This window comes from Schistosoma mansoni, chromosome 1, assembly GCF_000237925.1.
Source record: "Schistosoma mansoni strain Puerto Rico chromosome 1, complete genome".
Lineage (NCBI taxonomy): Eukaryota > Metazoa > Platyhelminthes > Trematoda > Strigeidida > Schistosomatidae > Schistosoma > Schistosoma mansoni.
The window spans coordinates 24,376,532-24,404,509 of record NC_031495.1 but is presented as its reverse complement, the minus strand read 5'-3'; the positions used below and the strand labels follow the sequence as shown (position 1 = coordinate 24,404,509).

At 35.1% G+C, this 27,978-nt stretch overlaps 2 protein-coding genes across 3 annotated transcripts; one reads left to right on the top strand and one right to left on the bottom strand.

Annotated features, from left to right (window-relative positions):
* Positions 1–1,841: 1,841 nt before the first annotated feature.
* Positions 1,842–18,285, top strand: Smp_006630.1 (hypothetical protein; the record flags this gene model as incomplete). Of its 2 annotated transcripts, none has more annotated exons than XM_018793763.1 (18): positions 1,842–1,958; positions 1,991–2,185; positions 2,221–2,292; positions 2,323–2,430; positions 2,466–2,594; positions 2,640–2,708; positions 2,743–2,827; positions 4,321–4,664; positions 5,859–6,546; positions 8,154–8,621; positions 10,135–10,399; positions 11,148–11,205; positions 11,878–12,169; positions 12,727–12,779; positions 12,889–13,032; positions 14,693–15,049; positions 17,120–17,235; positions 17,979–18,285. In XM_018793763.1, 18 exons carry the CDS (start codon positions 1,842–1,844, stop codon positions 18,283–18,285), a joined length of 3,867 nt encoding a protein of 1,288 aa, XP_018648243.1. The 2 variants fall into 2 exon arrangements, with proteins under 2 accessions (XP_018648243.1, XP_018648244.1); XM_018793764.1 differs by having other exon boundaries at positions 2,628–2,708.
* A 2,341-nt stretch (positions 18,286–20,626) lies between these two features.
* On the bottom strand, positions 20,627–27,288 carry Smp_125800 (hypothetical protein; the record flags this gene model as incomplete). Its single annotated transcript, XM_018793762.1, has 6 exons — positions 20,627–21,039; positions 24,154–24,491; positions 25,219–25,416; positions 26,321–26,573; positions 26,610–26,685; positions 27,110–27,288. The coding sequence occupies 6 exons, from the start codon at positions 27,286–27,288 to the stop codon at positions 20,758–20,760; spliced, it is 1,326 nt and encodes a 441-aa protein (XP_018648242.1). The 3' UTR covers positions 20,627–20,757.
* Between the last annotated feature and the right edge of the window lie 690 nt (positions 27,289–27,978).

The following is a 27,978-nucleotide window of genomic DNA, read 5'->3' as shown; positions in this document are numbered from 1 at the left end:
CTTCCAGAGTTGCAGCCGCCATGTGGGAGGAGGGGAAGGTTATCTTCAGCAGCCGGGGCCTAGAGTCTCCGTCTCTCTTGGCCAGTCTCATTACCTGTTGGGTCAATATGTTCTTGAGTTTTAAGGAATGCTTGATGAATTTCCATTCCCGAATATCAGAGTTTGCTTGAGCTGGGTCCGTATTTTCCGGCACACCTTGCACAATGATATTTCGTCCACGGAAGAACGCCTCACGAGATTCCTTAGGGATGTTCCGGATGAGATTTCGTTCAGAATACGGTATGTCGGGCAGTATTCTTACGTTCCCATCGGACCTCAGTAAGTGACTGGCTAGCAGGACGTCCTCTACGTCGGAGGCATTCTTAAGTGTAACACGAAGCAGCCTCGGGTGGTTTAGGTGGTTAGAGTCCTTCCCCCGAGTGAGCCGTGTGACGGTCAAAGGCTCTATTCTAGGGAGTTCCAGCCTCTTGATTAATTCTCCCCAGAGCATCCTGTCGTTTTTGTCCTGCAAACTGAGAGGAAGGTCGGGGTTGTCAATAAGGTTCATGATTATGACAGAGTCGTCACGAACCGCAATTGATTTCCCAGGTTTTCCAAGGCGTCTAGGTTTGGTATCTTGTTGTTTGGATGTCGAGGCGCGTTTTCGATTCCTGGGCTCAGTGATGACCGGGCGGACAGTCTTGGGTGTAGACTGTGCGGCCAAAGCATCAATTGATTTACGCACGATACTTGGGACGTTCAGTTTCGGAGGGGACGCTTGGGCTTTATTACTCCTGTTAACGTGAGTCCATCCACCTACAGGATTTTTAGGAACCACTGTCTCATTCAAGGACCGTTCCCCGGGGGACCCAAGTTTACTGAGGGAGTCGATGACAGTCGATGTTAGGATGGTGCTGAGTTTCAACACATCATCACTCGTGCTGTTAACAGCACCGTCGATATCCGACCTGCCAGTATCCTTTTTCTTATTTGCCCTATGCGTTCCAGCTTTGTTACCCGTCATGATGATATCATTTACCGAATTCTCAGACAACTTATCTCTCAGACCTGTCAGTAAAGTAATGATAGTACCCAACATAACTACCGTATCGGTGTTGCAGGTAACACATACCCACCTACGATCAGACTTGCTGAGTCTGCTATAGGCTGCTGCTATTAGATCTGTACATGCTTCATGGAACCAACCTTTACAGTTGTCACATTGCATGCCAGATGTAAGGGCAAAACGGCAACCAGGTCTCTTGCATGAATTTTTCATGGCTAGTGATTTAGACTGTCTTAAAAATATAAGCAGTAAATTTAGGACCGATAAAAAAACACACAGTAAACAAAAACTATCAAAAATGTATAAAAACAGTTAACGATAAGCTAAAGCTAGCCTTTACGTGAAAACTATAAAAAAAACCGATAGTGAGCTGAGGCAAAACCACAGTTAACTATTAATCTGAGTGAAACACAAAAAAGAAGTAATCTACCGAACGTATAGCTCAGAATAGATTCTTTGGATTGGATATGATACTTTTGTTGCGTAAGAACACAGCAAAAGTTTGAGAAATGTAAATCACGTTAGGACTAAACTTCCCGTTCGAATAGCGCGCGTTATCGTACTAGGGTGATGTTCTGCTGTTCTATTACAAGGAACTCTCTTTTCAACTCATGAAGAATCGATGAAGAAACACCACATTCTCATAAAAAATCGGCTCCCTCAATCAAGTTAGAGATCGAAAGTAATAAACAGTTCAAGTTTATGCTCAATGAATTTCGAAAGCTTACACTCCTGGCGACCTTTTAGAATTGATGACAAATTTGTTTTTAAAGGTCACGACTCAGGGTGTCACGTTATGCAGACTGACCGTGCTTTTTTGGATCTGTTTTGGGGATTATCAGCGCGAGATGAAAAACAAAGAATAGAATCTTCTAACAAGCTGGTAACTTTGCTAAGTGGTAAAACGGATGAAGTAGGTTGATCCAATCAAATTAAATAGACTAGGTGAAAACCACTTACTTCACGTATACAAGGCAAAGGCTTGTTAAAGGTCTGAAGTCATTTGAGGAGTCTACAAGGTCCAGCTATGAGCAATGTCTTATACGTTTCCTCAAGGATTTTCCAACGGAAACTTCAACCAAAGAACTAGCGGAATCCATGAGTGTTCAAATTTTTGCCTCAGAGCCGTCCACTCAAAATGTAAGTAGCAAGTATTTCTTTAATAGGAAATCCAGGAACGTTCATCTGTGAAACTGGCGTACTTAGCATGCACAAGAGTGCTTTGTGCATCTGGTAGAATAAAGGAGGTACGTTATGTTTGTCGTCACTAAGTACAGATTGATGACGAGTTCGCTAAAACATTGCTTCAACATATTGTCCTGTTGACGAAATCCACTCATCATAGAGCTGCTGCATATTTAGCAATATCAGAAATGAGTCTTCAAGTAATCTGTTTGAGTCGTTAATATACAATTATTAGGCACCGAAACATTTAATCACAAACTTAAGTTGTTTTTTAAAAGAAACTTATCAAAACCTAATGTCTTCAAACTCGGATATCACTGGCGAACTCTTGCTGGTCATTCTGTCATTTCAGCATCGCTTTCAGGTACTAAATCCATAAATATGATTGCACTTTCAGAAACGTCTTCAGAAGCTAGATATTCCGCCGTTCAATATATCTGAGAAGCAGTATCGTAGGAAGCTTTTATTTGGAATTCTTGTAAGAACCTTTCAAGTTAATTTTATCTAGCAAGCATTCTCACGATGCCATCGTGATGCGGTTAATCGATGAAGTCTTAAAGCGCAACGTCCTGAGTACCGTTTGGGATTCTGTCAAAGGTGAGCATTTGGACCTAACGATTTCCTATGCATGTGGATAAGCTGGCTAAAGTGACATCCCATAATCCACACCTATGAGTCTGTTAAACCTTCATCGATGTTTTAATACAGAGTATTATGAAAATATATTGTTGGTGGAACGGGTTTCCTAGTTAACATAGTGTTTTTAAAAACTATAAACTGGTTAGTTTCTACTTAAATATAGGACTGTTATGTTTGCGGTGAGATTTAGTTGAATACACCGGCCAATTACTTTTATTTCTGTAGGACATTGCCATAAAATCCAACTTAGTTGATGTAGTGGATTGTCCAAGTTGTCGTTTAAACCATTAGAATAAACCCAGTTTACTTCAGTTTTACATTTGCCGTATCGTCTGAGTCTCTGGACTGTGTTGTAGTCTTTTGCTTTCTAAATATCAGTGATCCATCTCAACTGCCAACATATACTCAGGGCTTTCGTAATTTTCTTAACAATCTAATCTCATAATGACTTCGTGACTTCTAACTTGAATCTAGCTGAGCATATTTCTTATTATTAAATCTGCTTCTATGCTTGCATTCGTAAATCAGTAGTAACCTACCGTTGGATTATCAAGCATCAGAGGATCCGATTGTAAATCGTCACCAAGATAGGTTGTTTATCAATCAACTCACCATTTAAAACTTGCATTCGAATCTCTAAAACGTGAGATGAGTATGTCATTTGTATACCACATTTTTGGTTTTCGAAACACTGTTCAATTTGTTACTAACTCCGGGTCTTGGAAGTTTCAACATGCTAATGAAAGCTTCATTTCACTAGGTCAGAGATTTTACTTTGCAAACTCCATACGTTGGCTTAAGTCTGAAAAAATTCCTTAAACTGCAAAGACTTTTCATAGTAATCGCTATCATGATGAAAACTAAAAAAATAATTAATGATAGTCAAAATAGAGTCCTATACTACAAAGTGCTTCAATCATCTGTTTCTCCTGGTCACATATATAAACAAACAAGACAAACCCAGACAGAAGAGCGTCAGTTATCGTTAACACAATCATTTGTCGTTCATATTACTGAGGCTTTTCACTTTGAATACTTGGTTTAAGGAATTGTGTTTCTGTGGTAACTTGGGCTTGAATCGGTATTTTCTAAATTCTTGATAATCTATTACAAAACTATAAGGGCTACATGAGATAGGCTGTCTATGAATGTCTGGTATCGAACTATTTTTGTAGATTTTCTTAAAAACAAGATTATGATCAAATGATCATGGTGACAATCATCGCCATTAGTTGCTTATAATGAAGTATTGGTTATTTCCAATCAGCAGTTGGGCAACTGTGTCTCATTTTGTTTGGATTGCAAATTTTCGACTGGCGTCTTTACGGTGCTGTAATTTGTTCGATTAATTTGTAGTACTTTAAAAGCTGATGGGAGCAATCTTTTGGCGAATAATATTGGGATGTCATTTTATTGATTTGCTAACCCCTAATTATCCTTTTTTCTTACAGCGACCTTATGTTCTAAAGCCAATAAAGTCAAAAATACTTTTCGATTTTTGCAAATTGTCGTTCACATTATTTGTAATGGGAAGGAAAAGTTTGATTTCGTCTTATCTAGTGATGTTTTTGAGGGCTTCAGCAAGCAATTATCAGATTGCAAGTACGGTTATTTCCCTCAAGTCTCCCATTTACTAAGAGTGATGATGGATAAGATTATTGGCTCCACGAATGTTGGCGAAAATCTCCAGAAATCTACGGTTTCTATGTCTCCAGACCGTCTGTTGAAATCAATTGCTTTAAACTACCCACTACTTGACTTCTTTTGCGACTCTAGCTCCCCTAAGCCATGTCAGGTTAGCAAATTTTGCATTATCCGTATGTTTATATAGTAGCATTTATATTATACTTTATGGTTATTGATCAGATAGAACTTTTTAGTTGCTGTAAACAACTTCAAGAACGCACTAACAGTTTCTCTATATTTCTGAGTCATGAATCTTTCAAAAAGATGACTAAACGAATGGTTTATATTTAATATCAACATGAATGTATTGTCGCATTTTGTACCTGCACAACTTGCTATCACTAAGATCCGTTAATACGTGTCTACTACTTTTACTTGTAGGCACTTTACTTCAAAGACTTTGAGTCATTTTACAACTCATTATACACATCGAGAAGATTGAACTCAAAGTAAAGGTCTCCGTCCAACTAGCTGATTTTCAAGCTACAGAAATGGATAAGTACTAGTGGCTAGCTCTCATAAAGCAATGTAAACAGTAATTGTTATAGTGATTCATAAAATGAAACGACTGATGATGAGCTAAAATGTTTGCATAAAATGTAACTAGTAAATGAACTATCCATCATGTAAGGTGTCTATTTATAGTTTGTCCCTTTGAATACAATTTAGTATTTGGGTGTTTTTATCTATAACCTGCTACAAACAGGGAGACACAGTGACACAGACTTTAAGACGAGTTGATTTCGTGAATTATTAAAGTTATGAATTGAGCGGGAAGGTTGATATGTGTATTCTGACCCAATAAACTGCCTACTTCGACCTTTTTTATTAGTAGGCTACATTGATAAAAAGCGCTCTCAAAATTTATCTTTTTATAAATGTTTACAAGATCCAAGAAGCTACTTATCACCTGTAAATAAAATACAAAATCTTATCGTGTATAAGCAATTTGGTCAATTCGTGTATCGTTAATAGATCATAATGCCTTTAACCTTATCCCAAAAGTCTTCTCTCAACGGGTAGTTACTAAGCGACTCGTTCCCTTAGCCAATAGACTATTTATTAATATTGGACTCAAAGAAATTGGAAAAAGTTTAGTGTTCCGTAATTTCGGCCAGGATTTATTTAGTGTAGTAAATAATGTACCATTTCCTATATGATTTGGTTTTCTCCAAGTATGTTCTATAAGGAAATGGTATACATGATTTCACTGTAGATACCGACTCTGAAAACTCATTGTTTAGGTTGTTGGATTACAAAATTGTTTATTTTTGCTTGACATAATGATTTTTCCAATTTGCAGATTATTTTTGATTCTGCACCATCGTCACTATCGTTAGATACTCTTCAATTGTACGTTAAACAGTTAACGAGTGCTTTTATCAATACTGAGGTTCAGTATTCACACAAGAATATACGCAACATACGTGGTTTAAAGAATTCAAGTCAAATCCAATCACTTGACTTAGATCATGATGCTATTCGATGCTTTGTAATCAAGCACTTGCAGATAGTTGTAAACACAATCCTAAAATTCAGATACATGGAAGGAACTGAATTGCTCAGTCAGATTCTGGAGTTCCTACTAACTATTGGTTTGACTTATTCATTGAAGGTTGATAACACCGCTTTGAGGACATCTATCTCAACAAATGTTGCCAAATTTTGCTGGGGTGTTTTATTTGGGATATTAGATTGTATGATATTGCAAGCAGCTAGGATCAATAAACACTCTGGCCAGGAGACTATCAAGAACATTACAAATATGGACATAATTAGACATTGTGTATCCCTACTTCAAAATGCCGTCCCACAATGTACTAGGGCTATGTCCACACATTCTCCTAACACAGATATTGGTCTTTGTCTGGATTCGTTGAAAGGATGCCTTAAAATCCTCCAAAAAGCAGTTTCTGAGGATCAGTTGGATCAGTACATACTGTTAACGTGCGGAGCTTTTTCTGTTTTTTCTCTCTCCATGCCGATCGAAGGTGAGATACACTCGCGAAATTCGGTATTTTAATGTTGACGTACGTGTATATGGGACAATTAACCATTAAGGAGAAACGTTCAGTTGTGATGACTGAATTAGCTAGTAGATCATAAGACATTTGGTGAGAACTGATACGTCTATACGCCATGCTGAGGTATCGCTACTCTGACTTCAGTAAGTGAACAGAACTACCTCTGTTCTCTTCTCCCCCCCCTCACCTAACTAGAGGAAATAGACCAGTGTAGTAATGAAAGCTTTTTGATGATGACACTAGTATACCAATCATTGGAAATTCAAGCATGTTAATCGGTCATACGTCAATTAGAATGGTTAGAATTTTTGAACTGGGTATTCTTCACTAAATACAAATCAAGGTAAAGCTGAATTGAAAGTTCATAATCATAGTTCACACTGAATAACTTAATTTGACGAGAGCTCATCTTAATCGATATTGATTTCTTTTCTCTTAGTTGTATTTGGGGATTGCATATATCCAATAAGAACTGAACAAAGCTTATTCTTGCATTGAAAATTTATAAAATCACATAAACTGTAAATTAATTATTATTTAACTTGTCTTTTAGAGGGACGAAGTTTTCAGTTTCGCTATTCAAATATCAGTGATTTTACATCCTAATCTTTGACTGTAATTAGTAAATTTGGTTTTGATATAGAATAGGATTCTCTCCTTTGTGCGCCTACTGATCTTTTAGAGCGATGTTTTTTTAACGTACCTTATATTCAATCATATTTTTTTTTCCGCATGCCCTGTTTGAAGGGATAAACCTAATTCTACACCAGAGTCTCATAAATTTACACGATCGAATCAATTTATAGAAACTACAATTCTCATTCTGCACAAATAGTATGGCCATATAAGCCTTGTATTCAGGATTTTCTTTTCATTATAATGATACATAATGATCCTAATGAATTCTACATCAGAAATCATCAATTATCAACTTCTGAATTTTAATTAGATGTATCCCATTAAGATAGATTCGGTTAAAGTGCATACTTTCAAAATATTCTAGAAATGAAGATGGTTGGTAGCTAGCAGTGGAATCCAGGATGCGCGTTTCGTCGTATTTGGGACTCGTCAGCTGGATGTACCTGCATCCCAGAGTTGATGTCCAACGTTCGCTTCAAACGCCGTCGCGTTATCCACTTAGCTACGGAGTCCTGATAGCCCTGTAAATTAAGGCAATATTGAGGCAATCCGCACAGGGTGCACATACGTCAATAAGAGACTGATCAATTGCAGTCCTAAACACCAATGGGAAGATTCAAACAAGCAATACCAAATTAATCCTAGGAGTGTTTCTCGAAGACGTAGACACGTATCATAAAAGGAACGTACTTTTAATACGCTGTGAAGGCTTGGATCATATTGTTAAACTGCACTTTGAGGGTTGTATTCTGTGAACAAATGAACCTAATAAAATATATTTGTTTCAAAGTGGGGTCTACGTATAATTTGTAAAAACAGGATTTTTGAGAGGTTCTGTTAGCCGTCACTTTCCCGTAACTGTTACACATTAAATTTAAGGTATGATGGGATTCTTTTATTTGTTTTCATACCTTTATTTCCTCTTTTGTTTGTAGACACGTTTGAAATCTTGAACGACTTGATTGAATGCAGAAAAAGGCGTTTAGCGAATACCGTATTTGAAGGTCCCCATTGGTCGGAAGTGCTTACTGATGTGATTCTAAGTGCTCTTTCCTTTCCCGTCCACATGTTACGCTCTGTCACCCGTCTAACATTTAAGAAAATGATTTTGGGAAAGGCATTTATAAGTACCATTAATTCAGGTGGAGAATATCCTTCCTGCCTGAAACTGATTGGTGATATACTCAAGACACGGTCAACAAAACAAGCTGGCCGTGCAAAGCATGATGAGGACGAAGTTGACGACTCAGAGACGGAAGATTTAGTTCATTTTTCGTTGTTCAATTCGACAAAATTAGTACAGCCTAAGGAGTTGTCTATCCCAATTGATGATTTTGAAGACGAAACCGCCCCAGTTGAAGATGAAGAAAAGATTGCTAATCAAGAGGGAAACTCACAAGATAGTTAGTTTTACATGATTGATCTTTTGAATTTTGGTTCAACATATTTCTTTTTATGACCTTTTGTTTCCAACATTCCATGAAAGTCTATTTAGCCAAGTTATTCATGACAGTTGTAAAATCAAACACACTTGAGTTATCCAGGGATTCGGTTAGTAGTCATTACTATTTTGGGTTTATTTATCTGACGTTTTCGTCTATGGGCTTATGTGGTGCAACTTAGTGAGCTATTGTGATTTCATTAAAGGTATCATGGGTAGGTAACCGTGCTTATATGATTTATTGTGCATCAGATTGCCTTATTTGTTTTGAAGACTAAGTGCTGTTCTTCAATATTTATTTAAGGCCAGTCCCCGATTTGGAACCAATTATTTCACTAGCACTAATAAAGCTTGCAATTTCCACTTCACATTGAAAGGAACAACTTGATTGTATGAGGAGTCTTAATTTTGAGGAGAAACTATTCGTGGTTATAGGAGGACTCGTTTTTGAATTTTTTGATATGAACTGCGCAACATACTTTAGTACCAAGTTTTGATTCTTAAAAAAATCATATAAATCACTTTTATATTGGAAATCAGCTAGTTTTACGTACCTTGTATGGTAAATCCTTCTAAAAATACTTGGTTTTATTCTTTAATGCTTGCTGATGTCAAATACAAATCTTGAAACTGGCAACACTGAACAGCTGTATTATTATGTAAATCCATATTGAACACTCCCGGTAAACTCATACTGTGTAAATGTGTTAACTAAGGCATCACTTAAAATAGATCCATCCGCGATAGCTTACAGGAAGAACTTAGAATGAGAAATTAAATTTCAGTAACACATCAGGTGGTCCATGAAATATACACGAACATTTATCATAGTACCGGTATCCAACTCACCACTGACCTGTTTGTGACTATTGACAGTCTACATCATGAGAGGGTTACATATTTTACGATGACGATATTTGACCTTTACAAGCTTACAGTGTGGTGTGCACTACTTATGCGGACAGACAGTATGTAGCAGGAATTGGAAGCAGAATACTTGTCAGCAGAAGAGTTAATTAAGAAGACGAGGAAGCAATGCGAAGAGCAGTTGAAATGAAAACAGGATCGGAAGAATGAAGTATATAAGAGACAACTGAAGGAAGATATGTTGTAAATGATGAATTTAATATATGATTTTCAGATCGTACAAAACTACTGTTTAATTTTGCATAAAACATATGATTTTTTGAGGAAATTCGCTATTTAAAATGACTACGGTTTACGTTATACTTCTTACATGTGGGCATTAGATGTCGGTTGCAGTAACAATAATTTAAAATAAACCTGAGTATAATAAGAAGTAAACAGAATTAAAATAGTCGTGTATCTAAGCTCTAAAAGAACAAACTAAGATTTCTGAAATTTAAAGAAAAAACCGTTTCCTTTCTATGTCATAAAGTTATTCTTTTTATGAATGATTATCACGTTTGCGTAGTTTATATTTTTTATTGATAGTAATATTGTCAATATTTTAGCCTCAGATGATTCAGACTCTGATGGAGTTGAAGAAGAGATTGATATCGATGAAGATGAACTTAATCAAATTAAAAATAGTGTACGTGATGCACTTGGTCCAGCTGCATTAGATAGTGAAAATAACGATAACAATTGCCGGGACTTCACAGATGCTGAGATGTTTGAACGTGATGAAGCTTTGGCAGCTGCATTCCGTATCCATATGCGTAAACCCCAGCAAATAGTTGCTGATCAAGCTCGTTCAGTTGGTGAATTGAAAATGAAGTAATCAAATGATTATTTCTTTTTACTTGCAAATCACCAGTTATTTATTTGATAATTACATTTTTCACATTAAACTCGGCAGTGTTAAATAGAGGAATTTTTACTGAAGTAGCTCAATTTCCAGCCATTAGATAACGGTTGATTCCCACTTCATCTACTCTGATGCTGTTTTGAATCAGTCTTTTTCATTTGTAGTGAAAAAGGTGTTAAGGGATTGTAAAACTAATAGATGAAGTGTTCTAGTCGCTCGGTAATATGCAGTGATGCAATATGGCCAGGTGTTTGATATTTAAGAGACCGAAGTATCGACGTAAGCACCGAATTAAACTGACATTAGAAAAAGAGATGTCTGATCAGTAGAATAGTTTCTTAACAAAACACAGTTATATACAAAAACCTAAGCACAAGAATATACATGATCAAATGTATTAAGTGAACAAACAATTGCAGGTTGCAGGAACTGTAATTCATCCACTCTCCACTGGAATTGACGCCTAACTAGGTTTAATTCTTGTCTCGTCATATCAAGTACTAACAGCTATATAATATCACTAGTCCTCACACCAAACATGGTATTTAAATTTAATTATATAAATCAGCGTGTTAAATGAGCTGCACTGGAAAACCAGTGTCAAACAGATTAGATGCTTGCTTCAGTTGTTACTAGATATTTTTTTTCGTAAATTGTTTACCTTTTATGTGTACTTAAAATGACTTATTGATAATTATATCCTTTTGTGTATTTTAGATGTTTCGATTTGATTGAATGTATTCTACAGTATAGTTCCGAATCCAAACTTGTCTTAGTAGGTCTTAATGAATAAATTGTTATTGTTCTAAACACTTTATTTTGCTAAATTCTTCATTGCTTTGTTGACTTATTCAAACGTAATGTTTCGGGAAAAACCAGTGATCAAACCTTAATTGTTTTGGGAACATTGAAAGCGAATATTTCTTTTCTCTGCGTTTATAGATAGACAGACAGACATCATCAATGTAAATATACGTTGGCCCAATCCACTATACGTGATTAGCACGATAAGATGAAAATAACCAGAGATCGAAATAATGTAGTAAAAAGTAATGAAAAGAAAGACTAAACCTTGAGAATATGGTTTGGAAAGACAGATTGGAGAGGCATGGATGGAAGGACATTCAAATTCAAGAACGGAAGATACAGAATAGATGAATCTGAGCCATGTTACCCAAAGTTTCGAATCATTAGTCGCGGTTACTACGCAGACCCTAACCAGGTAGTCTGAATCTATTAACATGAATCAGACCAACTGTCAATGGCTTTATGAACTAATGCCACGTTTTGGTTTAGCCACCCCTAGCTTTTACGTGCATAATATTTTACCCCAAGAAAAATTCTTGTCCTTTAATCATGTGTTTTTCTCTGGTCACTATAAATGTAGCTCCATCATGCAGCAATTTCTTATGATAAAAACTAGAACCTTTTTGTTTTTATTTTACAGCCCGCTCTTGATCTTGTGCTTGATATTGGCAAAGGATCCATTGAATATGAAACAGCAAAATCACGAAACGATTTAAGCTCAAACAGAAAAATCAACCAGAAAAAGAGAAAAACAAGTTTTGTTGCTAAATATGGTGATATACCTCCACTGTCAAGCATAATACTTGTTGCGAGAAAGTTGCGTTTCAGGTCGCAAAAAACTCAGTCCGAATTTATAGAATCTCTCAAGAACCTTGATCAACATGTTTACTTGAAGAAAGCTGTACATTCTCTTATAGATGCGGCTAAAACGAGTAGGTATTTTTTCGATGTATCCTCAAAAAGTAACTAAAACTTCTGCAATTATTCGTTTAGTTAGCTACAAATTATCCAGTTTCCCAGGTGCGGGTAGTGTTTTCGTGACATAATCTATTAATCAGTTAATACTTCGTTTCTGTATCTTATTTATGCCTAATATTTGTAAATATATGGGAGTGACTAACCATACTAAAACGTGTATTATATATTTTCATTTAATAAGGAAATATCTGTATGTTGTACAGAAAGAACGGAGCTTGTAAGCTAAATCAGTTCAGATAGTCCAGCTTTATTAACTAAATGAATAAATCATACATAAACCATCAAAATATATTTATCTTATTCCGAATCATATTTTACGTAAGAAACTTGACAGCAGTACTCTCCAGCATTTTAATAATGTGCAAGCCAAAAACGTGACGATTGATATTTTTGTATGGTACATATTGTTTTTGGTGCTCAAGTGCATCCAATTTTGTCTGTATTAAATAAAAGAAGTAAAGAGCTAATTTTCTAATCATTTATTCTTCTCTTTTCCTTTCTTTTTTTTCAGCGGATAGAACTCAATTGTTTACAGAATTATTATCCATCATTATAGAATTTATTGTAAGTTTCTACAATCGCTTTTAGGAAATAGCCCATTTTTACGTCAACTATTTACTATGTAATTTACAAATACCTCTTAAAAATGTGTTTTTGTATTATTTCTGTACAGTATCGAAGTATCAAACCGTTAAAAACAGAATTTCCGGATTTGGAATCACCATTGTCTGATTATTTATTAGAACAACTTCATGAGATTTTAAGTAATACTAACCATCAATCTACGCTATTCCCTAATCTTCTAAGTCACTGCCAAGTGAGTTCATATTGAAGAGGAGCCTTCATTTATTGTTGATAATTTCATTTTGTATTATGGAGACTAAGCCAATAAGTGTACTTGTTATCCTTTGGTTGTGAGCAAATCAAAATAGTCAAGCGAACTTGCATTGGTAAACCCTATATTGACTTACTATCTGTTTAGATAAATAATGGACATTCATATTCATATGTTTCTATGCACTTTATACAGGTAATATATATTGGGAAACCAAAGCAGTTTGTAAGGAAGTATATCTAGAAAAAAAAAAAACAGTCCAGAGATATAACTGGCTTATTAATTTATGAGAAACACTTATTTGATGAGCACCTGGTTAACGGTACAAATCTCATTAGGCTGATCAAAAAGAAATCCTTCCACTTATTTTAGCCGAAAGTGAATGTCTAAACATGAGTCACAGTCTTGGGAATTGATCTGAAACTTTATATTGCGGAACTACGAGTTTTCTTTCTTGGACGCTGAATCCATATTTCCGCTTTAATGTTATGTCTTTTAATATACGAACATTAAATCAGATCTGCTGGAAAACCACTCTGGCATCTCGAGTAATATATATATGCATAAAATATCCAGATTTCGATATGCACTTGATAAATCATTGGAATTCACTCTGCGGGTTTGGATATTCAATACTTAGCCCTTTTGTGTGAGAGCAACCTTACGTTTCAAGGCTGCACACCTACTTTACTAAATACCAGTTTTATTGTTGCCGATACCTTGTTTGACTGAATGGTTCTACAGAATGCCAGAAAAATGTAGACTCATGACGATGTCTATGTAATCTCTCTAAGAGCACTTACCGATTGCAATTCACTTGGGATTATGTGATTTTTTAAAATCTAAACTTGTCAATGGTTTTTTGAAAGGTCAAATGTTCAGACTTAGTTATTGTTTAGTGGTAATTTCAACACACTGATAAAGTATATTGGAAGTAACTTTGAAATCTCTTGTTTATGAAATGAACTCGTCGTATGAAGTACACCAGATCACTGTAATAATGGTTTGGTTGGTAAGACATCACTTTATTGTACGAGCTGATCACTACCTTACCGGCCTTAAATCGGCATATTAGATGGACATGGACGTCTCTGAATTGCATTAAAATGGTCAACTTCATTATTTGTACGATCTTCTTTCCGGATTTGTAAGTAATTTTCGGCATTCATATCCTATTCTGAATTATTTGGTCGAACAGGTTTGTTTGGAGTCACGTAAATAACCTCAAATATAACACAAAGAAATTAAAGCAATTAGTTTCTGTAAATTTCAATAGAGCAATGAGAAGACGTAGTTGATGTGAAATTAGTTGTTATTACACTGAGTTGTAAATCAACTGCATGTTTCATGCTGCTTTTAAGTGAGTAAAGTCACTTGGTTAGGATACATCATCTTAAATTGTATTTTTTCAAAACCCGTACATTCCTTAGATCACTTGCATCAACAAAGAGCCGTAGAATTCCTATCAGTAGAAATAATAGACTTTAATATTATCTGCATAGTCAGATAAAGTTGTTCTGATCGTCATCAACATAAATTTGCTTATTTTAAGAATGTTCACTCATACTTTTTTATGTACTGTACGATTTCACTGGATTTTTCTTGTTCATTTAATGTACAATTTTATTTCAAAATCCACTAGACATTTGCACACAAGGCCTCAAAATTGCTTGTCGAAACTACTGTGAAAGCATGCGAAAAAATAATCGATAGTTTAAATGATATTCGCGAAGTTGAAATTAATGGTTTCGAAAGTTGTAATCTCGTTAATTTGTTCCAAATAGTTACTCATATGTTCAAGTCAACCAAAAATGAGTTAAAGGTTAAGAAAATGTCAAGGAAACTTAGTGTCAAATTAGCTGAATTGTTGCAAATAACCGAGAAAGCTAGCCAAAGTTCAGTAAATCACAACGTCTGGTACAACCGTCTAAAGTTATCGTTAGCCTTGTTCGAACTACTTGTGTGTATTGTAAAACTTGATGAAAACGCTTTGTCTGCGGTAAGCTGATATAGTTTATTATTGTTATCATTAAGGGATTTTTACGTATACTCTATTCATGCACCTGCTCCTATAACTTGATACCTAGTGCTATTTGCTACCTATTCTTAGCATCCATTATTATACAAACTGTGAGGGTATGTGTACCTGTTTTTCGTTTGTACCAAAGGCGAATTCCTCCTTTATACCTCTAAATTGATGGTATTACTTCCGTTCACACCAAAAGTGTGACTCCAAATCTAGTGCAAAAAGCGTACTTAGTAGTGGAGTTACATAGTTATTATCAATTAATTAAACATCTACTGTTTTCAAACTCTATTCCTAGTTCATTTTCTTTGATGATGATCGTAACTTAAAAATGACACTAGTCACTAAAATGCAATGGTTAGACATTGGGCAGTTTCGTTTTCGAATTTCCAAACACTTGCTTGGTTGGACAAAGTGCAATTAAAGTTGATTCAGATCTCTGTTTAGCTGATCGAGGATGTCAAATAGACATAAATATGACCATCAATATATGATTATAGAGAATTTTGAGTTTTTATTGACATCATGAACCGACCAACGTTAGACCACGGAGAACCTGGAAGCACTGGATGGCCGAGTCCTGCGTGTGGAGTAGTGGGTGCGCGTTGTTGAGGGGTTCCATACTAGGATGAAACGGCGGTGTTCTAACATTGATCGGTTCATGATCTTAATAAAAGCAAATATAACCTCCCGAGTATTCCATTATATCCCACTGAATTTTCTGTATGGTTTATGCATACAAACTAGAAGCAATTCGTACATCTCTCTACCTCGGCCATCAACAGAACGAATACTTGACTGGGTTACAAATAATTCACTAATGTCCTATTCAAGTTCCCTTTTGTTTCATTCTCTTACACAGCCGCAACATTGCAATCTCTACCGTCACGCAACTTCTTATCAGAATCCGGTCAGTCCTCTCACTACACATGTAATATGTCAATCCCATAACTGTATATTTCCAAATACTTTACTAATTAATGCATTCGAATATAACTTACTTCATCCATCTTATCTTTTAATTACTTCTTCATTCGTTGATGATTATTTTCATAAACTCTTGAATTTACCTTGTTGTCTAACCTACAACTACTTGACCGTTACCAATTTTATTTTCATTGTAAAACATACATTAGCGTCAGTGTAGAGACATAATGAAAAACTGACTAAAAAGAAATGTTTCTTCGTCCTATCAATATTTTTTCTAAGTGGGAATTTTAGTTATCGTGAAACCACGAAAGTTTCGGCTAATTTTTTGACTTTTCAGATTTATTATGGATGTTAATTAAATGTTTGTTTAAAACTATTAATACCAACCGCTTGCTCGAATCAACTGGGATTCGAACCACTTAGCTAAAACTCAAAATATTCAATAACTGAATTCTTATCGTTAATTATAATATTCATAGTTACGCTGCAAAAGTTTATATTTGTTGTAGTGGTTCTTAATATAGCCAAATTTTGAAAAATAAGGTACGAGAAATTTGACAAGCAACAATACCAATGCAATATGACATCAAGAGAACTGAGAAAACTTTTATACGGCTCGACTGACGTTTGTTTCCATCCTCGATGGCCATTTAGACTCGTCTATCTAAATTTGTTTTAATTATACAGCTGAATTAAGTATTCATAAGAGCATAATCTATGTATCAACAATTTAAGACGTGTAGCTTGCGCAGGTGAGCATCCCGTACGTCCGTTTGATTTTCTTACTATAACCTACTTTAATAAAGAATATCTTATCTCCGTTATCTCTCGACATTTAACTTATTACATTATTAAAATGTAGCTGTGATTCCGTGAGTTTTGTTTCGTTTCTCAAAAAATGTTCTGATGTAGTTCGATTCCATCTGCCTATAACTGCTATAGATTTTGTTGAAATAGCGTTCTCTGAGCACGGCGGTTTAAAGATACACAATTAGATGATATCATTCTCTTGAGCAACTCCTTTGGTTATCAGTCATGATTATACATTTAATAAAGTGAAAACAGGAAAGTTGTATATTGAAAAAAACCGTTTGTTTGCTTTTTCTTATTTAGTTTCTTCAAGATGACATTGTTAAGCTTCTAGGGAAATTTCCATCGACACAAAAGCCTATTAGATCTGCAGCACGACGCTTTTTAAACTTGTTGAAAGAGAACAATCGTAAATCGGGGTGAGTCGAAAAATTTCACACCTATTATTATGATTTCATATAAATTAGTCATTTGCGATTTTATTAAATAAATTTTAAATATTGGTTGACAACTACTAGGCTGTCTACATTAAAACTTACTTCATCCACTTTCTCAATCTAACCAATTTTATGTAACCTGTAGATTGTAGCTTATTTCAGGAAAAACACCTGCCTAAGACTCCTGATTTACATACGTCACTGTTAAGTCTGCCGTTTAGCTAGCAAATCACTTTGATTGTATCGGCATTTATTTATCTTATTTTTACCGCGGCGTTTGACTGTATCAACTGTCGGAGCGGCCTCAACAAACACGACGAAGCCTCCAAAGGCTTTAAAGAAGTTGAAGAGATTTCGTTCAATCAGAACCTGGTAGGGCCTTCTAGAATATCAACGTGATATGTTACAATTGGACGACAGCATAACTTGCCTTCTTGGGGATTGGCTGAATTACAATGTCATAGCCAATACTAATAACTATAAATACTCATGCTTGTCAGGCATTTTTGATTCTTATCCAATAACCACCCCTTGCTTCTATCTTCTAATCTGGTGTTGTACACGTTCGAGTGCCGTTGGTTGTGTATCGTATTCTACCGTAACTAAGCAGAGGACGTAACATCAACAATGCTGAGTTTCATTTTTCGCAGTTCTTATTTTTGCTTTATTCTCAATCCCGATGTATGCGACATCCATCATTTTTCTTTTCTGGCTCTTTATTAAAGCGTGTTTAATGAATCTGAAAGTCGACAAGAAAGATTGCGTCTTAAAATGGAACGCAAGAAACAACGTCAACAGAAGCGTAAAGAAAAAGCCTTAATGAAAAAGGAACCGACGAATAAAACAACTGGACCAAAACGAAATGAAGTCAACGCGAAAAAGAAGTCTCTTAAGAATAATGCTAATAAATCTAAGCCAACGATTAAAACAGTGCCTTCACCAAAGAACAGTCAAAAAGTGAGGGTTCTCAAGCGAAAACGTCAACCAGATAATAAAAATAACAATAAAAAGAGAAAAGTTGCTGAAGATTGAATATTATCAGATTGGAAATAACTTGTAAATATATATTTTTCCAATATATGATTCATTTTTCATTTGTAGTTGTCAGTGTATGATCACCATAAACACATACAACAATAGACAAGTGAATTCGCAAAAATTTCGTAGAATCACCATTATGTAAAGGTATCAGCCGATCGACTACCGTTTTTTAGAGTGAAATCTAGGTCAACTGTTCAAGTAGAGTCTAGATTCTGATAATATATATACCGCTAATGGATGTCAATAAGTGGAGTCAATCTTAATCAAGCTTGTCAGGTGTGTACTTCAGTTTTATACTTAAAAATTGGAACCTAAGAGACAAACCTATTAAGTGTGAATACATTTGTAAATTTCATGAACTTGTCCAGACAACTGTAGGTAGGACAACTACTAAACATGTATCTGACTGACGTTTTAGTTGGAGTAATAATCCTTGTGATCCTATCTTTTTGACACAAGCGGGAGAGATAATGTCAATGAAAATAATTCGCCTATAAAGGAACTAGAAATGCATTGTCTGCGAGTTTTCCATTTAATTAATGAGACGATTATTTAGTGACTTGTCTAGAAACTTTATTAACGCCTTTGTGAATTTGTCCTAACTTTTGGAAAGACTAGTCATTCTAAGCTGACTACGTATTTCGTGATCTACTATATATAACTTTGTTGTTCGTTCTTGTTAATTATTCACTGTTAACGGACGTTATTATACATGTATGAGTGCATGTCTGTCCCCCTTATCTGTAATCTGTGCGTTGTCTATTTAACATACACAGGTGATTCGTATTTGAACTATCTCTTATCTGCGTCTATTCAACAACCATATTTACATGTTTAGTCAGCCTGCTCAAATTAATGTTTGAAATATACGCGTCCTAACTACAGTTCGTGTTCGACTTTGTACTTTATTCACCAGACTTACCTTCAGCCCATTTTAAGGATAGTGGTGACCTAACCATGAGACTGTCTGAGCTGTGTGCAAAAGTTTAGAAAGTTGTGTTCCCGAATCCTGGAATGCGTCGATAGTTGTCTCTATAATTAAAAAGGGTTTATTTCACTTGCACAACATTTATCGGGGGATAAGATTACTTCCGATTGAGTCTAAACTATTTGGCTTCGGTCATATTTCGTAGATTGGCCAAAACTCGAGAAAGATTAACTTACGAGGAGCAAGCTAGTCTTCTTTCTAGTCGATGATGTATTGGTTATATTTCCACTCTTTGCCAAATGTTAGAACACCGTCATACTTATCACAAGCCAACAATCGTAGCGTTTCTTGACATCAGGACAGTTCTCTGGGATTGTGCATTGAAGGAAAGTACGTCTGAGAAGCTTATTAATATCTTGAAAGCCCCATACAGAAACAACTCAGACAGAATGAGGGCATAAAACCACCTCTCTTCACTGTTTCATTCAAGTAGTGAGGTTAGGTAGGGTTGCCTAATTTCATCATTCCTCTTCAACTTTGTCATCGATGACGTTATGAGAACAGCTCTGATGGATGTGCGTGATGGTGGTGTGAATCTGTTTCATGGAGAAAGAATTCCTGACCTTGAGTATGTGGATGATATTGTCTTACTGTGCGATGGTGTCCAAGTCATGCAATCAGTGTCTACAGGTATGACATGTCCGTTGCACCTTCGAAGTGCAAAGTACTTTCACAAGACTAGCAGGACCCTGATCCTACACTCACTGTTGCTAATGAGCAGATAGACTTATGCCAACCTGGGCAATCATTAGCACCTTCGTGATGTTAGTCTGGCTGTAAAAGGTCGGATCTACAACGCGTCGATGAGAGCAGTTTTGCTCTATGCTCGTGAAACCTGGTCTTTCCGAGTTGAGGATATTAGACGACTCTCTGTGTTTGTTTGATCATCGCTGTCTTAGAATGATTGCTGACATCCAGTGACAACATCATGATAGTAATGCAGAGATTCGGCAACGTACATTCGGGGCACAACGACGATAATTTAATTAGTGTCACCATTTTGAAACATGGACTTCGGTGGCTTGGGTATGTCCTACGAGTGTCGTCCCAGTGAATTCCACGTCGTGCATTATTTGCTGACGTTGGGACCGGTTGAAGAAAGCGAAGGTGGTCATTGTATGACATGCTGTCGTGGTATGAAAGAAAGCTGTACATAAATGGTTTCTGTTAGTCTTACACGACTCCCTCCCTGGTTAGGGTGCAGCACAGGTTCAATTGATTTGTGTCATAAATTGGTTTTGATACCAGTTTGTCTTAAGATTTCTATTGAACTAATACGCTTAGCAATTGTTTGATCTACAGTCAACGAATACCCTGAAGAAGCGTTTACTAGCTAGTCATTTTATGTAAAAATTTCTTATTTTAAAGAATTGATGTGTGAATAATATCACTAGAAGTTAAAAATTACAACAACTAAGTAGCCAACCAACAAAAAAGAAGAAAAAGATGTTTACATTCTCGGCATTATCAATTAATTAACCAGGTTCAAGAGCCACTGCAGCCTCAGATTTTACAACACCCCACAATCCTTCTTTTATATAAAGCTGTATTAGTTTTAACTGTTGTCTGTCAATCAAATTCTGGAATGATTTATATTCACTACAACTCCATACTTTGTATGTTTTCAGCATATTGTTCATAATATCTAATTTGGCTTGCATAAGTTGTATTTTATCTGGAAGTCCGAGTTCCGTTTGACGATTAAGCAAATATTCGAAAAATCCGGGTTGTCGTGTTATTTGTCGAACTCCCCAGGGCTATTCACACAAAGAAAAAGGTGATAGGTGTACAAAGCAGTGCAAGATGAGTAACTTAAGTTTGTATCCGTATTTATAACTTAAAGAACAAAAGCCATGAAAGTATTGCCCACTCCACGCTTTTTATTCGATATATTTATTTTTGACAGGTCCCGTCATTTCTCCGAGAGATACTTAGATCTAGGGTATGGAACATTTATTCTCTTATGTTCCAATGTGAATTGGATGCTGGAATGGACTTAGTTCAAAGTTTCAAGTATTTGGCTTGCATGATTTATGCCGTTGAACAACACGAAAGTATCACCAACGCACTTTACATAAAGTCCAATCTCGTTGACAGAGGACATTAATTTTGGTTCTTATATATTTAAAATGAATATAACAGCTACGACTGGTGCTGAAAGGATTCCCATAGCCAGACCGTCTTCTTGACGGTATAAATTACCATGAAATTGGAAGTGGACATTTTCTGTGCATAGATATAGTAGCTGTCTAAGTTGTATTTGCGGTATAGATATGTGTTGTAAGCGTTGGCTGATAATATCAATTTTTTCAAAAGAGATAATGGCAAACGATGAACATACTTCATATGAAACCATAAGTTTATTTGATATATTTAATTTTTCAATTGTTGCAAACTAAAACGTATCCCTTAAACTGTATACAGCCAACATTTTATGGGTTGGTTCTAGTTTGTTAGCTAGCCATCGGGTCAATTTATGACAAAGAATTAATTATGGAGACAGGTGATACACAATATTCATGTAGTTTGGCTAGACCATACATGAATGGTAAGTGTGAGCCACGTGATCATGATTAAAACCAAAGACTAAAGATAGCTTTGAAGGACAAATTTCTGCTGCAATGCGATGTCCAATGACACAAACTTAGATAGACAAATAGCTAGCGCGTATCACCTTTAACTGATCATATCAATTCACATGTACTTGTAAAAACAGGAAGAAAGACGGGCATCCACACGTTTAGTTGAATATACTCCAAAAAACCTTTAGCTTCAAGGATAACATTTTCTTCACAGTTCTATAGTACTAAATCTAATGAAGACGGGATGTGAAGTGGATGCAATGAAAGCATTCGAAATAACTACCAAGCTCCCTAATTCTAAATAATTAAAATTTACGGGAGCCATAGCAACTAAAAGGCTTAAATCTAGCCTATGTGCTCAAATAGAGTAACTGAATAATCTTCATCTGCCTAAATAGCCAAAGAATTTCGACCTCTCTTTTTCATCTTATCCAATTTATTATAATGATAATCTAGTGAGTTCAGGCTTTTCTCAGTTTAGTTTATTCTTTATAAACCTTTTAGATACGTTATTGCGTTATGAAAATTATTTTGAAATACTCTACAACTGTTACATTTAGCATTAGAAAAGGCCTGTCAAAACTTAATTCCTAACCATATTAACATCCACATCTTACGCACCTTGTTACTTACTGTTGGATAATTCATTTTCAAATCTAAAATTATTTTAATAGTTTAAAGTAATCAACCTTATTAGCTTGTATTTAGTTGAAGAGAAAGCAACGAGGTACAATGAATCCACACTATTCTGTAGTCAATTTCGTTATTTCATTTAAATACATTAAATTTAAATAGAGCGAAAACAAAGAACGTAACAGAATAATCTGAATCCTTTTTATTTCATGGTATCCCAACAGATGCCTACAACCTAAACACAATAGTATTAATCATTAAAAATCAGTCTACATTCTTGATATCACAATATTGGAAATGTTCTTATGGATGAGGATTAATAAAACGGTAATAAATATGGAGGAATTATAAAAGTTATTCAAATGGTAGGATATTTATATCAAATGATGTAAACCAAACGTACTTGTTCGAAAGAACACTGTTGTCATTTTTGCTCTTCTCTTCGCTGAATCTTCGTTAATTTTGCTCATTGACACGATGGGTTATTTGAATTATCTAAAGACCAAATTAAAATTAATTCCGAAAAATGGTCACCAGAGCAAAGCAAAATGACGACAGTGTTCTTTCGAATGAGTAAGTTTTGGTTTATATCATTTGATATAAATATCTTACCATTTGAATAACTTTTATAATTCCTCCATATTTATTACCGTTTTATTAATCCTTATCCATAAGAATATTTCCAATATTGTGATATCAAGAATGTAGACTGATTTTTAATGATTAATACTATTGTGTTTAGGTTGTAGGCATCTATTGGGATACCATGAAATAAAAAGGATTCAGATTATTCTGTTACGTTCTTTGTTTTCGCTCTATTTAAAATTATCATTTCTGTATACCACTTGTATCCTGTCTTGTTTACTGTATTTATTGTTTTTCGGACGTGGACACCATGATTTGTCCTCAGGGGTATGTTGTTATAATAGTCTTACCCTCACACAAGCTAATGCATAAATCCAAATTGACTAAGCCCTTGAAATGATCTATTTGGCAGAGTTATTCTAGTCTGAAATAATTCGACTATATCTTCATAAATATCATCATGTTAGCATAAATTGCCATATATGATTGATTGAATGTGACAACCTATGTATTAGTCTAAACCGCTTAAACACTTGTTGACTCATTTACATACGCATACATATTTGCTTGTTAAACTATTTTTACTAAATTACCTTACTGTGTGCTTCTTGATCGTTTAATTTGAACTGCGTTTGGAATAATCTGTTCTGATTACTTCGTTTTGGCTTCTGGAAACTGTACACCGTTGGGGGTGATAATAATGACGGTTATTCAGCCGATTGATATACGGAATATAGGGGTACTGAAATATAGCTACAACAAGAACATTTACTATCCTGTTTTTATCATTTGTATTTGTTATAGACTGAATTAGGTGGTCGGCTGGCATACTCTCCGTAAACTCTAAACTTCAGGGTTAAAAGTTCAGTATTTCATTCAACGACGCAAGTGACTGGTGTGGAATAGTGATATAGTGGCTGAGGCAGTAAGCAACAGATTCCAACTTCACTTAGCCTACTTTGGTGGTTCATGACTAAATGAAAAAACACGTACATGATCACAACAAATTAAATCAATACATAGAAATGAATACACAGAAAAATGAAGTGAACAATAAACTGCAAAACTTACCTGTGTTACAATCGCATCGATAGCCTTGAATACTGCTACACGCACCTCAAAAAATGGTTGGGTTGCAAGAGAATAAAGGCGTTTCAGTAGTGGAGCAATCAATAATTCTTTATCTTCGACTGAATTGGAATCTGTTTTATCAATGCTTTTTTGACAGGAAATAATTGCCCAGTTAAGAGAAAGTATAGCATCGGCAAATAAGCCTTCTGAATCTATCTCATTAGGTCGACGTAGAAGAAAACTATAGCATTCGACAGCTCTAGTGCATATTTCAGTTGGTGAGTTGGAAATAAATACAAAAAGCTTGTTCAAAACACTATCGAATGCGCCACCTTTAGCTAAAATCAAAATTGAACGAATCTTAAAGTTTTGATAAATAAACAAATGAGTATAGTACATGTACTGTGTTGACAAGTAGATAAGTTATTGTCTTACTCCTAGTTCACATACTGATAATCATATTATCACTTAACTTATCTACCGAGCACAGGTAAGTACGATATGGTGTAAAAATGTTTTTAAGTTTTTCTCAGACAAAAACTATGACAGTGAGTAATTGTTTTGAAGAAAATGACGTTTCTAGCTCAAACATTTTGACTAGATTAACCTAGAAACAAATAACCAGATGATCCATTGATTTCTCAAGTTTAGATACTTGGACGATTGGTGCGAAATCAGTCATCATGAATGTTACTTACGATTGTCTAATAATAGAAATAGTTATATGTGATGATGGATAGGAGTGGAAAGCAGTATTCAAGTTGAAAAGGAACCCCAGTGGGTGATGGTATTCTCAATGGAACATTAACCCTGTATTTATCGCTTCATGTATTAGAGTGAAAATGTTTCAAATGGATTTGTTTCGAATTATTAAAAATGTTTGTAATTTAAATATGTGCTACAAAGGGGTATTTATTAAAAACTTTACTTACGGTAACGAAAGATACAGTATTGAATAGAGCGACTATTATTATAACTGACATGTAAACAAGTATTACTGTACATTGAAACAAACAGTTAACGTTGAAGAATGAAGTGAGACAAAACAACTTTAATCATACTCACCAAATAACTTATCTAAGGTAATCCGACCTGTTGGTGTGGTCGCTATACAGCTAATAGATTCAAATGCCACCATAGAAATATTGATAGCATTATAATCTACCGCATCTGATAATATATTTTTAAACTTTCCATCGCTTTTTGACCCTAACCAATGATCAGGGTCTCGGTTAGCAAGACTACCGAAAAATCCAATGTATCCTTTAAAAAAAGGTGAAATTGATAGATTATTAGTTTCAAAAAACGAATAATCACAAATTGCATGCGACCAAAAACGATAATACATAGTACAGGTTCTGTAAAAGACAGTGATAGGGATTCGCATAGAAGATTTACGTTTGATATAAAACAAGGATTATATTGTGTAGAAGTTTAAATATGGTTCACATTGCATGGATGATATTTTTTAAAGACTGCACCTCACGGTTACAAAAAAGCAGATCAAATTGCTGCATAGCACACTCACCCACTTGTTGGGAGACAGATATTCCGCCTGAGCCACAAGTGGCATATCTTGCTGAAGGCCAAGCTAGCTTTCTGAATCTATGCCCAAATTTTGTCAGATACCAACTCACCAGAAGTGATAAAACTTCCAAAATAATAATAAATGGCAATTTTATACCCCATGATCAATTTAGGGGATGACAAAATCCAGTCGTGGAGCAATATTTTGAACTAAGAGGAAGAGAAATGCATCCCGAACAAGTTTGGATTATTGCTCAGGACAATTAAAACGCTACAGTTTATCAGTAACCTTACCAAACACGACTATCCAATTTACGTGTTCTAAGCCGATAAGTGAATCTTCTGATTAGGGATGAATCCGTAGAAAGTTAGACGAATAAAGCGTTATCCCCAAAGGATTGCTTATGAAGAAATAAAAATTCTGATGGTGGATAACCCTGTCAAACACCACTTGAAGTTACAATTCTGCGCCCCTGCAAAAACTCTAGAGGTAAACTGATAAGATTTTGTGTCGCAGATTCGTTGATTTTAACACTGATGAAGCGATTAATCATTTTAACAAGTGTGTTGATTATACGGAAATTATATAGACTGTCTAAGTCCTTGGGTCTTCTAAAATAAACCATGTATTCAAACTTACCTGGAAGTAGCAAATCAACTAATGGATCCGAAGCAGAAGAATACAAATCGTCCAATAATCTAGAGAACACACCTTGTTTATTCAGAAAGTGATAGCCCGTCTCTGAAATAGTTAACAATTTCCCTAATTCTAACCAGTTCAAGCGGACTAGAGGATCTCTTGAATTTAAACCATCCAAAATAGGTTGAAACAAACCAGAATTTTCAACATCCTTGAACACTTCAGGTTGTTTGGAAACTAGCTGTACAGCAAACTTAATTCACGAAATAAAGTGTTTTTGACAACTTACTTCAGAAACTCTTATTAAATGCTCAGATTTAGAACACAGAGGATTTAATGTACCGACTACATTGGGCCCTAAAACGCTTTTTAAACCAAGTGGACATTTCGTAGCTAAAGAATACGATTAGAATGTTTCATTTTATGTTACCCAAAGTTATCAGGAAATTTTGGGCTTCCATAGATAAAGAAAGTTTGTCATGAAGAACTAATCTAGCTATTGACATTAAAATGCGTTCCGGTATATTGTATACTGAACAACTAGGTTCAACTAAACCAGCTCTTAGCTTCATGCATGACTGAAATATAAGGATGCGATTACCCTTTTCAAAATGAATTCAATCAAATCGAGTTTCGTCGATTCAAGTATTAAAAGCAATTCTTCTTGGTGAGATTGAACAAAACCAAATAAAGGTATGAGGGAGAATACAATGGAAGCTAATTTAATTGCAATTTGAGCAGACTGTCTGAAAGCAAAACAACGATTATTGCATAGTAGACTAAACAAACTTGTCATGTAAATCAATTGACATCAATGCTTTTAAAATATCACATTTTTGAAAAACAGAACTCAGTTCTGTAGCTGTCAGATTAGATAAAATCAAACAAATGCGTTCATAATCCTCCATAATTCCATTTCCATTCGAAACCTTTGAGACAAGATCAAATACTTCATCAGGAATAGTCATTATGCAAGTGACTGTCTGCTCTGAAATGAAAAAACATAGTATACAATGATTTTTCTTTATGCCAAACGTAATGAAAAGTAAAGGATTCAAAATATACACCCTATGCTCGAAATTAGAAACCAACATGCGTATGAATAAAACTCAATTATACATACCTCATACTTTATTGTAACTTGGTTTTTATATTTTTCCTTCCTTCCTTTCAATTTACTATTATTGATAGTTACTTCGTTGTTTATTTTTCCTTAATTTGATGAAGGAAATTGTAGCAATTTGTACCGATATACTACTGAATTAGGTCATAAGTCACTATTAATCAGACCAGCATGAATCACAAGAATTTATGATTGATCCAGAATACTTCATGCGGATTAGAGTAATATTACTTGAGCCGAACAGGTACAATTCAAGTGGCCAAAAATTGTTTAACTTACATAAACAGTCAGTAAGGTAGTGCATAGGCTTATATTAAAGAAACGTTATATAATTGATTATTGAATAGAATTTGGTATAGATTGTGACATATTTGGGATATGTAGAAGACGAATATCAAATCTATCATGATTCCTTTCCATTAAGCAAATCTTTTTTGGTAACAACGACGGCACTGAAGTTGCACACTGTAAAAATGGCGATTAGTAATCATGTGTAGTGTTGTTTGAACCATATAAATGCAGTTTACTGACAAAA